The 12,539-nt window shown below is 36.6% G+C and overlaps 1 protein-coding gene across 1 annotated transcript in view; it reads left to right on the forward strand.

Annotated features, from left to right (window-relative positions):
* Positions 1-12,539, forward strand: part of KIAA1549 (UPF0606 protein KIAA1549 homolog) — a 144,745-nt gene that overhangs the window by 117,362 nt on the left and 14,844 nt on the right. The window contains 3 exon segments of the mRNA XM_038560565.1: positions 2,363-2,409; positions 8,351-8,489; positions 8,491-8,509. Coding sequence (XP_038416493.1) covers positions 2,363-2,409; positions 8,351-8,489; positions 8,491-8,509 — 205 coding nt within the window.

Genomic DNA, 12,539 nt, shown 5'->3' on the forward strand with positions numbered 1-12,539 from the left:
TAACAGTTTAATCTAGTGGAAAATCAGAAGCATTGGCTCTATCTGTGCATATCTAATATAATTTTATCATGTTCTGAAATTGGCTGTAAATTACTATTTGTTGCCAGGAGGAACCTGATCATCCTTTATTCCCTTCTTCTGACTACAGTAAAAACTACAAAAATGTAGATTTCAAGTTATCACCAGTTACCACATGAACATTTGTGTACCGTCTAATGACATTTTTACTCTTTTTTTTTTTTTTTTTTTGCCAGTGTGATAGTTTTAGTTATGCATCGGTGAGTAGGCCACTTCATAGGTGGTATTTCTGTATCCCTGAGTAAAGTTAACCTCCCTGGAACAGTCTGCTAAGTACCAAGTGTGGATGCCTGAACCAGGACATTTTCAGTATAGCACCCCTATCGCAGACTCCACCAACGATTTAACATGACTGTCTTGCTCTGTTGACCTGTTTTATACTGAATAGAAGGAAGAGATGCATTAAAATGAGATTTTTATTTGACATTACTAGTTGAAACCTTAAAATTCTATTTTCTTGCCCAAACTTTTATATGAATGTGACCCACTTAAAGTAAACACCTGTCATTATGTCTGTGATTTTTTTTTCTTAAATCCTTTTCATTGGGGCATGCAGTATCTGGAAAAATCACTTCCTTTTTCTGATTATAGTAGAGTTGAAATGCCTAGTTAAATGCCACATTAACAAAACAGGTAAAGAGTGGACAGCTACTTTTCACTTTTTTTGTTAGTTTATCACTGACCAGACCTCCTGAAATCCTGATATGTAAACTTTGATCTTTTTTTGTTTTATTTTGCCTATGAGTATTTTTTAAAAAATCAAACTGCTGAAAAACACAGGGGTCACTGTGAATAATCTTTATCTGGTCTCAGATTTCCCTTTAATTATTTGAAAAGGAATCAAAGCTCCTTTTCCTTCTATTCTTCCCTTCTTCTATAATCTCCTTTGGCTGTTTTAATTCAGTTGAGGAGCTCTACATGGTTCTCATCTCCCTCCCTCTGCCACGGGGGTGGAAGCTGAGAGGGTCAGAAGGTGAAGTAATCTGAGCAGTTTCATATGTAATAATCCCTTCAAACTGTATGAGGGGTAGAGTTCATTCTGTCCTTCTTGGCATCAAGAAATAGACCCAGGGAAGTTGAGTAGCTTGGCTAGTCTGACTCCAAAGCCTCTACTTTTCTTCACAAAGTAGAGATTTATTCAAGGGGGGAAATCTGGTTTGGGAACCAAGTACAGTGCAGTGGTTAAGAGCATGGTCTTTTGAATCAGAAAGATTGATTAGGAAGAAATTAACTTCCTTGTGAGTTGATTTCATCTCTTTGTTACTGTTACTGGGGCCTGAGTCAGTGCTCATAGTTCTTACCATAAAATACAAATTCGTTAAAAAGAAGCTTAGAAAAAATCTAATATGAGAGCAGGTCCAGAAGCAAGGCTGACTTAGTAATTAGTAACTTCACTTGGAGCTCTGGATCCCAGACAACCAGTGGGTTCAAATTGACTGTAGTTGGATGGACTCTGTCCACAGTTCCTGCTCTGTTAAGATATCTGATTCCCAGATAGTGATTCACAGTTGTTGAAAGAAGTTTTGAAATTGGAGTCCCACAAATGTTAGGGTTAGGATGTGTCAATTTCATGAGGAACACAACATGGATACATGTTTCTTCAAATCTGATGCCATATTGATTGTTTTACCCAAAGAACACTTGGTTAGCTGAGATAAGCTCAAGTAAAAAGAGTTGTTGAAGGATATGGGGCATCAGTTGGAACATAAGGGCAGGAGTATGGCTGGACCTCCCAGGAACCAGAAAACTCAAAAACTGAAGGTGTTCGCTTCATCTTTAAGAGTCTCTCTAATTTCTGGTTCTCCTTTGTATTTTCTCTTTTTACAGTGTTCCACAGCACAGTACAGCATTCATATACTTTAGTTTTGTGAGTGTATTTGAATTGCTGCTGGACGCCCGCTGGCTCTGATGACCATCATGGCCCATGTTGATAAAGTCATTTACTAAGTGTGGCTACTAAGGCCTTCAGCAGAAGATACAGATTTGTCGAGAATGACCCTGTAGGGAAGAACAGATGCTGGAAGGCTGTGTGTTAACTCATATTTTTATAAAAGAAAGGTCTAGAAATTAGTTGTGTGTGTTTTTAAAGCATGGCAGCTCAGTTTCCCACACTGAAACTTCTGGCATTACTGGATGGCATGATGCCTCAATGGCATGCCAGCTGTTTATGAGAAAATAATTCTCTTGAAAGTTGATGCTGCCAACCTAAATTTGTAAGTTTGCTGTTGTCACTTTCTAATAAATGTTGAATGTTGATTATCATTTTCTTTTGGTTTTCTTCCAGAGATACGAAGACTATGGAATGACTCCTCCATCAGGTCCATTGCCAAGGTAAAGTTTTCAGGAGAAAATGCATTAGGACTTCCTCACATAGGTTGTTTTTAAAAATTTTGGAAATTCAGTTCTTTGAGCTAATAGCAGATGTAAAACTTCTGAGTTGTGTGTTTCTCTTGGGCTAATCTGAAGAGGAGAAGAAAGGTGGAATTTAAGTTCTGCTTCCAGGAATGACAGACTAGATAATTTACTGAGGGTAACTGGAAAAGCTAGAGAAGATTTTAAAATAAAGCAAAACCAAAACCAGATAGCTAACAGGGCAGTGAAATGGTATGGGGCCAAGATCCAGGAAATCCAGAGTGAGGAGCCCTACCTTTTGAGCGAACTTTCTCCTAAGTGTGCCTGCTAATTGTGGAGGAGGTGACTGAGAAGCTGAGCAAAACTTTGGACAGACTCATGGGGCTTGGAGTCTTGAAAATTCGACATAGTAAAAGTTGTGAGACACATCTCAAGGCATGCTTGGGGGGACTTCAATGCCTTAAATGAATCAAAACATATTTGAAAAGAAAAATGGCTGAAAATCAATGATCTAAGCATCCATATCAATGTCTAAAGAAATCTAATTAAACCTAAAGGAAGTAGAAGGAAGGAAATAATAAAAATAAGAAGAGAATTTAATGAATTAGGGGCACCTAGGTGGTTCAGTTGGTTGAGCGTCTGCTTTCAGCTCAGGTACCGATCCTGGAGTCCTGGGATGGAGCCCCACTTCAGGTTCCCTGCGCAGTGGGGAGTCTGCTTCTCCTTCTCCCTCTGCCCCTGCTCATGTTCTCTTTTGCTCACTCTCTCTCTCAAAAAAATAAATAAAATCTTAAAAAAAAAAAAAAATGAAACAGAATAGAAATACCGTAGTGAAGATTGACAAAGCTAGAAGTTAGTTCTTTGAAAAAAGCTAATAAAATTGATAAATCCCTGAAAAGCTTGATCAAGTAATTTGTGTATCATTATCAATAAGAGGAATGAGAAAGAACATATTAATCCAGATCTTTCAGAAATTAAAGAGATTTTGACAGATTTTTAAAAGATTTTACAGATGTTAAAATTTTTTGAACACATTTTTGTTAGATTTAAAATGGAAAAATTTTGGAACACCTGGCTGGTTCAGTCAGTGAGCATGCAATTCTTGATCTTAGGGTTGTGAGTTCAAGCCCCACTTTGGGGGTAGAGTTTACTCCAAAAAGTAAATTAAGTAGAAATTTCTTTTTTTCAAAATAAAGTAGAAAAATTCCTAGAAAGATAAAACCTGAATTGTTATATAACTATTAAAGAGATTGAAATCATTCCTAAAATTCATCCCATAAAGAAAACTTTGGGCTTCAATTGTAAATTCTACCAAAAACACCAAAGGAAAGAAACATGCCAGTGTTCTTCAAATTTAACTAAAGAATATCAAAACAGAGATTGTTCTCCACCTCATTCTTTGAGACTGCTTACTTAACCTTAATATCAAGGATGAGACAAGGATAGGGAAATTGTAGGAAAGAAAACATTAAAAAACTCATGAACATAGATGCAGAAACTTGAAACTAAATATAGCAAACATATCTAGCATTGTATATGAAAGGATATCATGTCACTGCTAAACTGGATTTATTCCAATAATGCAAGGGTAATTTAATATTTTGAAAAATCAACCAATCCAATTCACAACTCTGAAGAGAATAAAAGAGGGAAATCTCATACTTACCTGGCAGGGGAGATACCATGATCACAAAAGAGGGAAATCTCACTTCATAAATACAGCATTTGATAAAACGCAACATCCATTTGTTTTTTTTTAATTTATTTTTTATTGGTGTTCAATTTACTAACATACAGAATAACCCCCAGTGCCCGTCACCCATTCACCCCCACCCCCCGCCCTCCTCCCCTTCTACCACCCCTAGTTCGTTTCCCAGAGTTAGCAGTCTTTACATTCTGTCTCCCTTTCTGATATTTCCCACACATTTCTTCTCCCTTCCCTTATATTCCCTTTCACTATTATTTATATTTATATTCATTATAAATGAATGAGAACATATAATGTTTGTCTTTCTCCGATTGACTTACTTCACTCAGTGCAACATCCATTTGTGGTAAAAATCTTAGCAAACAAAGAATAGAAGTGAACTTGTCTAATCAGGTAACAGTTATCCCAGCAAATGATTTCATGTTGAAATGTTAAAAGCTCTCCTTTAGAGAACAGGGGCAAGACAAAGACACATGCCTGCATTACCTCTGATCACCATTGCCCTGGGAGTCCTAGATAGTGTAATGAACAAAAGAAAAGGAAAGGAAAGGAAAGGAAAGGAAAGGAAAGGAAAGGAAAGGAAAGAAAGAGAAAGAAAGAAAGAGAGAGAGAAAGAAAGAAAGAGAGAGATGAAGGAATTCAAGGAATTAAATAATAATGTTATTATTCTTATATATTTTCAGGTAGAAAATACTCAAATGTCAACACATAAATTGTTAGAATTAAGAGAATTTAGCAAAGATAGATAAATTATAAAATAGCTGGATATAAGATCAATATACAGAAATTTGTTTTATTTCTGTTTATGAGCAACAGACAAAAACTTTTAAAGGTACTGCATAAATTAGCATTAAAAATATAAAATATCTCAGAATTAATCTCACCAAAAATGATCAAGCCCTCTAAAGAAGATGTTCATGGATTGGGCAATTCAGTATTTTAAAAATATATATCTCCAGTAAGTGATCTACAGATTCATTGTGATCCCATTCAAAATCCTAGTAGTTTATTGTCTTTAAAAAAACATGTGGAAAAAAATAAAAAAATAAAAAAATAAAAAAATAAAAAATAAAAAAATAAAATAAAAAAACATGTGGAAATGCAAAGGGCCAACAATATTCAGGACACTTTGAGAAAAAGAAAAATAGTGTGTGAGAACTATTCTGAAGATTGTAACTTACTGTAAGGTAATGAAGACAATACGGTGTCACTGTAAAGCTAGACAAATAGACCAGAGGAACAGAGTGGAGAGTCCATAAACAGACCCACACATGAGTAGACAAGTGATTTATTACAAAGAAGGAATTGTGGAAAACCAGAGTTAATCTCAGAAATAATACTCCACTATCCTTTCAATGACCACAAGTCACACAGGAGTAGGAATATTATCTGTTTCCTCATTTTTTCTTTTCTTTATTTGCTCTCATTTTCCGAGGGGCTTATTTTATTTTTCCCCAACCCAGGCACTGCTTTGTGGTCCAAAAACAACAAAGGTAAAGAGAGCACCTGAGGATGAGGTGATTCAGAGCAGAAGTTAATGACGGGGAAGGGGGGGCATCTGATCTTGTTTGCCCAGTTCAGTTCAGTTTACACCTGTTTTCTAGTGGAATTATTAATAACATGTAATTCTCCAAAGCAGTCTGGTTTTGATGACCAGTTTTATGGTTACTTAAGTTAAAGGATTTTGGGGGATTTGGATCACACTGAACTATGAACACACAGTTTAGGATAAAAAGGATGCAAATCGGGACGCCTAAGTGGCTCAGTGGTTGAATGTCTGCCTTCAGCTCAGGGTACGATCCTGGGGTCTGGGATCGAGTCCCACATCAGGCTCCTTGCAGGAAGCCTGCTTCTTCCTCTGCCTGTGTCTCAGCCTCTCTCTGTGTCTCTCATGAATAAATAAAAAAAATATTTTTTAAATGTAAAAAGCATCTCTTTAAAAAAAAAAGGGATGTAAATGTAGCTGGAGGAGGATAATTGGGTAAAGTAGAAATAACTAAAGGGCAAAAGCTGGTTCTTGGATGGATGGTCAAGAGAGTATGATTTGATTAGGTGAATTCCAGTATGTAGACACTGAAGGAGGAACATGCCTTATGTTACACTCTGAGGTCTGTAAGGTCAGAGATGTCAGACATCTCTCTCTCTGAACTCAACTTAAAAAGTAACAGTGATCTAAAAAGAGCAATATAAATAGTGTAGGTTTCAATTTACAAGATGTGCTCCAGAAATAACACTATAGAATAGGGGCAAGTCCATCTATGTTCTCATCAAACTAGTTTGATCTGTTAATTACTGGTTGACTGTCATTTGCAAAGAACTGTAATTGGACTATCATGTTTTTTCCTTCTTGAGTTTCTTCAGAGAATGGTTTTCAAAGTGGGATTCTCAGACCCCTAGAGGGTCTTTGAGACCCTTTTAGGAGGCTGGGAGAGCCTATGAAGTCAAAACTGTTTCATAATAATATGAAAGCATTATTTGACTTTTTTTTTTTTTATTGTGTTGATGCCTATACTGAGGGGCAGAAACAGTGGTGGATGAAACTGCTAGAACCTTAGCATGCATCAAGACAGAGGCACCAAATGGCCCGAGTAGTCATCATATTCTTCACCACTGTGCAATCACAGTTTTTAAAAAATTCCAGTTTGTTAGTTAGGTTAGCATGTCCTTAATGAAGTAGTAAAAATTACTAATTTTAAAAACATTAAGCCCTTGAGTCCTTAGTAGTTTGTAGGACAAAAAAGGAATTACGTATTAAGCATTTTGTGCATGGAATTTTGAAGGAAAAGCACCTGTTCAGTTGTTTGTGTTAAGAACTGGTCTGTACCGTTGCTGTTTTTTTGTCTGAAAGATCAGTCGCAGACATCATTATTCAGACTTGGGTTGTTTGGCACTGTCTTGAAAATAAAGGAAGTGAGCCTGTCACTTCAAGAAAAATAACTGATAGGATTTGTTGCCAGTGATAAAATTGAGCTTTCAAGTGAAAATTTGAATTTTGAAAACTTTGGTCTGCCCCTGGGTACTTGACAGCTTCCTACTATTTAGAAGACTTTTCTGATGAGCTCAATGGTAATATTAATGAATGTCATTTTTTTGGATACTACCAAATGAAATGTATCAATATCTAGAAAGTCTGCATAACTCAATGAACTAATATTTTCCAAATGACTCATATGGTAAAAGCATGCATGGGTCCATTCAAAGTGCAAAATGGACCAGTGGGTTTTAATGTAACAGAGTATAAAAAGTTAACTGATACTATTTCAGATTCCATATTGCCACTAAACCTTAAGGAAACTGCTGAATTTTGGTGTATCAAAGAAGAATATTTGTCTATAATATTACTTGAATATTATATGTAAAGACTACTAAGTCCTCCTTGTCCAACTATGTAATTATGTGAGTTCAGATTTTCTTCTTAAAATAACTTACAGCAACTGACTGAATACAAAGTATATGAGAATCCAGATGTCTTCTGTTAGGGAAATTTGAAAAAATTCAAAACTCTTCTTGCTCTTTTGCAGGAAGGGGGTTAGAAAATATAGTTGATTTCATGAGAAAATGTTAAGCTAAGATGCTTAATATTGTTATTTTTAGATTAATTTTAAACATAGGTATTTAAAAATGTTTTTAATTCCGAATGCAAGAAATATTTATAGATATAATTCACATTAACAGAAGTTCTCAGGAGTCCTCAATAATTTAGAGGTGTCCTGAGACCAAAAAGTTTGGGAACCCCTGTTAGAGCACTGGTTTTCAGCCTTGATGACTATCAGGATCATCTGTGGAACTCTAAAAACTGCCATATCTGGGTTGCACCTTTAGAGATTCTGTTTTCATTGGTCCAGGGTACAGCATGGACATCGGGGTTTTTAGAACATGATAACATGCCGCCGAGGTTGGGAATCACTTTAGTTCGATGCTGGAGATGCACGGGGTTTGTAAACTAAGGCATTTCTTCTTCAGTCACCCTGCAGAGATTGATCAAGCATCAGCTATATTCCAGGCACCGTTCTTAACACTGGAGATATATCAGTGAGCAAACAGAAAATGTCACTGTCCTTTGAGAGCTTATGTTCTAGGAGAAGAGATGGAAAATACACCAGTAGACAGATAGGTCTTATTTTTCTGTAGGGCCGAAGGTGGAACTTATTAATAAAGTACCAGAGCCAGGGTCAGATGTGGTCCTGATGCTTGGGCTTGCTTTGCCTTCAGACCAGGTTTTGGCCCCGGGTTACTGCAATCTTCAGAGCTGCTGCCTCCCGAGCCGCAGCAGCCACAGGCATCGGCTGAAGCCCCGTTTGCCACCCGAGGGATCTACTCTGAGGACGTGCCATCGGTGGCCCGGCCACGACCCTGTCGGGGGCACCACAGGTATGTGTGGCTATTTAGCTTGCATTTCTGAACTGGACAACCCTTGCTTTTTTTGGCTACATTCTGGCAGAGTACATTTCAGACTACCTAGGGTTTTTTTGCTGTCACAGCGTTCGGTGACATCCGCACTGGTCTGAACCTTGTTCCCCTGGATTCTGGTGGAGGTGTAGTCAGGGGACGTGGGAAGAGAGAGTGGCTGAGATCCCAAGACGGACACCCTCTTGATTTGTCCCTAAGTCTGTGTCTCAGAAGCTCTCCCTTCGCATGGAAGTCACAGCAGAACTCTTCCAGGGAAAAACATTTCTAAATTCTTATGGTAAACGGAAAGATCTATTGCCATGCACTTGATATGCTGTCAAAACAAGTGTGTGTTTTAAAGAAGGCACCTTTCCAGCTTGGGATAAGCAACTCTAAACGTTGCTGGCCAGTGACCTGAGGGAGATTTTTGTTTCTAGTCCTGGTGACGAGAGGGACACTGCTCATAGGTGCCAGGCAGGGTCCAGCATGGCTGAGCTGAGGTTCTTATATGGCACTTGGCTGGTCTGCCCCTGCAGTTTACCTGAGATCTGGGCTTGAACTCCAGAATTAAAAATTGCTGTTTCGTGTCATGAAACTCCAGCTCATGAATAGTTGATACTCTGAATGCTCTGTTTGGTGCTGTTCATTGTTCTTAAACATCTGTGGATACCAGTCTTTCTTTTTTTGTACAGCTCAGCATACTCTTGAAAAATCCAAGTTCATTATACCTACCTACCTACCTATGTTTCATTACGAGGGCTCAAAGTCACTCTTTTATTTTCCTTTTTATTTTATTTTCATTTCTTCACCTTCCTGTTGGAAGATTTAATAAGAGACCGAAGCTTTAATAAGAGGAGCTGTTACATGTTAAATAGTTGGTATTTTTACTATTTTCTAACTTTCTGGGTAATACCTACCTTTATAAAGTCATCAAGGAACTAGTTTAAGCCAATTCAAAACTAGTAATAGTTGGTGGATAATTACGCATTACGGTTTCCTCATAAGGTTCTTGTATGTTGCATTGTTTGTCAATCAACAAAACAAATGATATATCTGGATATCCTATAGGATTTCATATATTTTACACATGCTGTGCTTACAATGAGTTTTGTTTCTTCTGCAAATTATTGCTTATTTGAATGTCGGTTTTGCATTACATATCCCAAACAGAATTCAGACATACTTACCTTTAATCTAAAAGAATGGAGAAATGGTATATATAAAACATTTGAAGAGGCCTTTATTTTCTAATCATTTCGATAAGAGATTAAGTTGTATAAAAATTTGTATAAAAGTAAAGGAAAATAGTATCTAGGGAGGTGTATTCAGCAGATAGATATATCCACGAGGTATTTTTATTAGAGGATGATTCATATAAATTGACAAGTGGGCATATTTCGGAGCATAAATGGGCAAAGGACAGGAAGAGTGAATTCACAGAAGGAGTATTTGTGTGAGGCGTGTATCATGTGAAAGTAAACCTGTGAAAAATGCCCAGTTTTGAAAATTACCAAGGAAATGCACAGTAAAACCATGGTGAGACACCATTTCAGTCATGGAGCTTTTCATAGTAATGTAGCAAAATAACATTAGTATCCACTTTCTTTCTCTCTACAGTGGGCATAATGTATTAGTATTTAACCTCCTGGGGTTGTTTTAAGGATTAACAGAAGATAACAGATGTAAAGGATTCAAAATGGTGCCTGGCATGTTGTAAACTTTGAATGACTATCAGCTGCAATTATTATATTTTCAATGATGATATAAATCAGTAAACATTTGGAAAGCAGCTGGGCAATTTGACTTACTGAGCTTTGGATTTGGTAATTCCACTTTGGAGAATCTAGGATTCTCCTCCCCAAAGAAATCCAAATACTGGAGGAAAAAAATACACGTGCAAAGATATTTATCAGTGCATTCATAATAGTGAACAATTGTGAGCCCCCTAAATGTTTAGTAATAAGGGAATTAGTAAATTGTACATCTATTCATTTATTATTAATTACTTAATTTCATTTTAGTATTTTTTTAATTCCAGTATACTTAACATACCGTGTTATATTAGTTTTAGGCATACAATATAGTGATGCAGCATTTCTATACATTACGCAGTGCCCATCAAGATAAGTGGACTCTTAATCTCCTTCACTTACTTCACCCATCCCCCACCTACCTCTCCTTTGGTAGCCATTGGTTTGTTTTCTATAGTTAAGAGTCTCTTGTTTGTGTCTTTTTGTTGTTGTTGTTCATCTGTTTTGTTTCTTAAATTCCGCAGGAGTGAAATCATATGGTATTTATCTTCCTCTGACTGACTTATTTCACTTAGCACTATACCCTCTAGCTCCATCTCTGTTGTTGCAAATGGCAAAATTTCATTCTTTTTATGGCTGAGTAATATTCCATTGTGTATACATACACTGTGTCTTCTTTATCCATTGATCTATTGATGGATACTTGGGTTAAATAGTATCCATAATTTGGCTATTACAAATAACGCTGCTATAAACATAGGGGATGCGTGTATCTTCTTGTGTTAGTGTTTCCATGGGGTAAATACCACTAGTGGAATTACTGGATTGTAGGGTAGTTCTATTTTTAATTTTTTGAGGAACCTCCATACTGTTTTCCTGAGTGGCTTCACCAGTTTGCATTCCAACCAATAGTGCATGAGAGCTCCTTTTTCTTCACATCCTCACCAACACTTGTTGCTTCTTATGTTTTTGACTTTAACCATTCTGACAGGTGTGAGGTGATATCTCATTGTGAATTTGATTTGCATTTCCCTGATGATGAGTGGTGTTGAGCATCTTTTCATGTGTCTGCTGGCCATCTGGATGTCTTCCTTGGAGAAATGTCTGTTCATGTCTTCTGCCCATTTTTAATTGGATTATTTGTGGGTTTTTTGTTATTGAGTTGTATCAGTTCTTTATGTATTTCAGATACTAACCCTTTATTGGATATATCACTTGCAAATATCTTTTCCCATTTCATAGATTGCTTTTTTGTTTTGTTGATTGTCTCCTTTGCTGTGCAAAAGGTTTTAACTTTGATATGGTCCCAATAGTTTATTTTTGGTTTTGTTGCCCTTGCCCCGTGAGACATATCTAGAAAAATGCTGGTTTGGCTGATGTCAGAGAAGTTACTGTCTGAGCTCTCTTCTAGGATTTTTATGGTTTCAGGTCTCACATTTAGGTCTTTAATCCATTCTGAGTTTATTTTTGTGTGTAGTTTAAGAAAGTGGTCCAGTTTCATTGTTTTGCATGCTGCTGTCCAGTTTTCCCAACACCATTTGCTGAAGAGGCTGTCTTTTTCCCATTGCATATTCTTGCTTCCTTTGTTAAAGATTAGTTGACCTTATAATTGTGGGTTTATTTCCTGGCTCTCTATTCTGTACTATTGATCAGTGTGTCTCTTTTTGTGCCAGTACTATTATGATAACCACAGCTTTGTACTATATCTTGAAATATGGTTTTATGATATCTCCAGTTTTGTTTTTCTTCTTCAAGATTGCTTTGGCTGTTTAGGTTCTTTTGTGGTTCCATACAAATTTTAGGATTAGTTGTTCTAGTACTTTGTTAGGGATTGCATTAAATCTGTAGATGGCTTTGGGTAGTATAGACATTTAGCAATGAATGTCTTTCCATTTGTTTGTGTCATCTTCATTTTTTTCCATCAGTGTTTTATGGTTTTCAGAATACAGGTTATTGACCTCTTTTGGTTAACTTTGTTTTAGGTATTTTATTATTTTTGGTGCAATAGTAAGTGGCATTGTTTTCTTAATTTCTCTGTCTGATACTTCATTATTAGTACATAGAAGTGCAACAGATTTCTGTATATCGATTTTGTATCCTGTGACCTTACTGAATTCATTTATCAGTTCCAGCACTTTTTTGGTGGAGTCTTGGGTTTTCTATATATAGTATCATATCTCTACAAATAGTGAAAGTTTTGCTTCTTCCTTACCAATTTGAATGCCTTTTATTTCTTTTTGTTATAATTGCTGTGGCTTGGA

The sequence above is a fragment of the Canis lupus genome, chromosome 16, assembly GCF_011100685.1.
Source record: "Canis lupus familiaris isolate Mischka breed German Shepherd chromosome 16, alternate assembly UU_Cfam_GSD_1.0, whole genome shotgun sequence".
Lineage (NCBI taxonomy): Eukaryota > Metazoa > Chordata > Mammalia > Carnivora > Canidae > Canis > Canis lupus.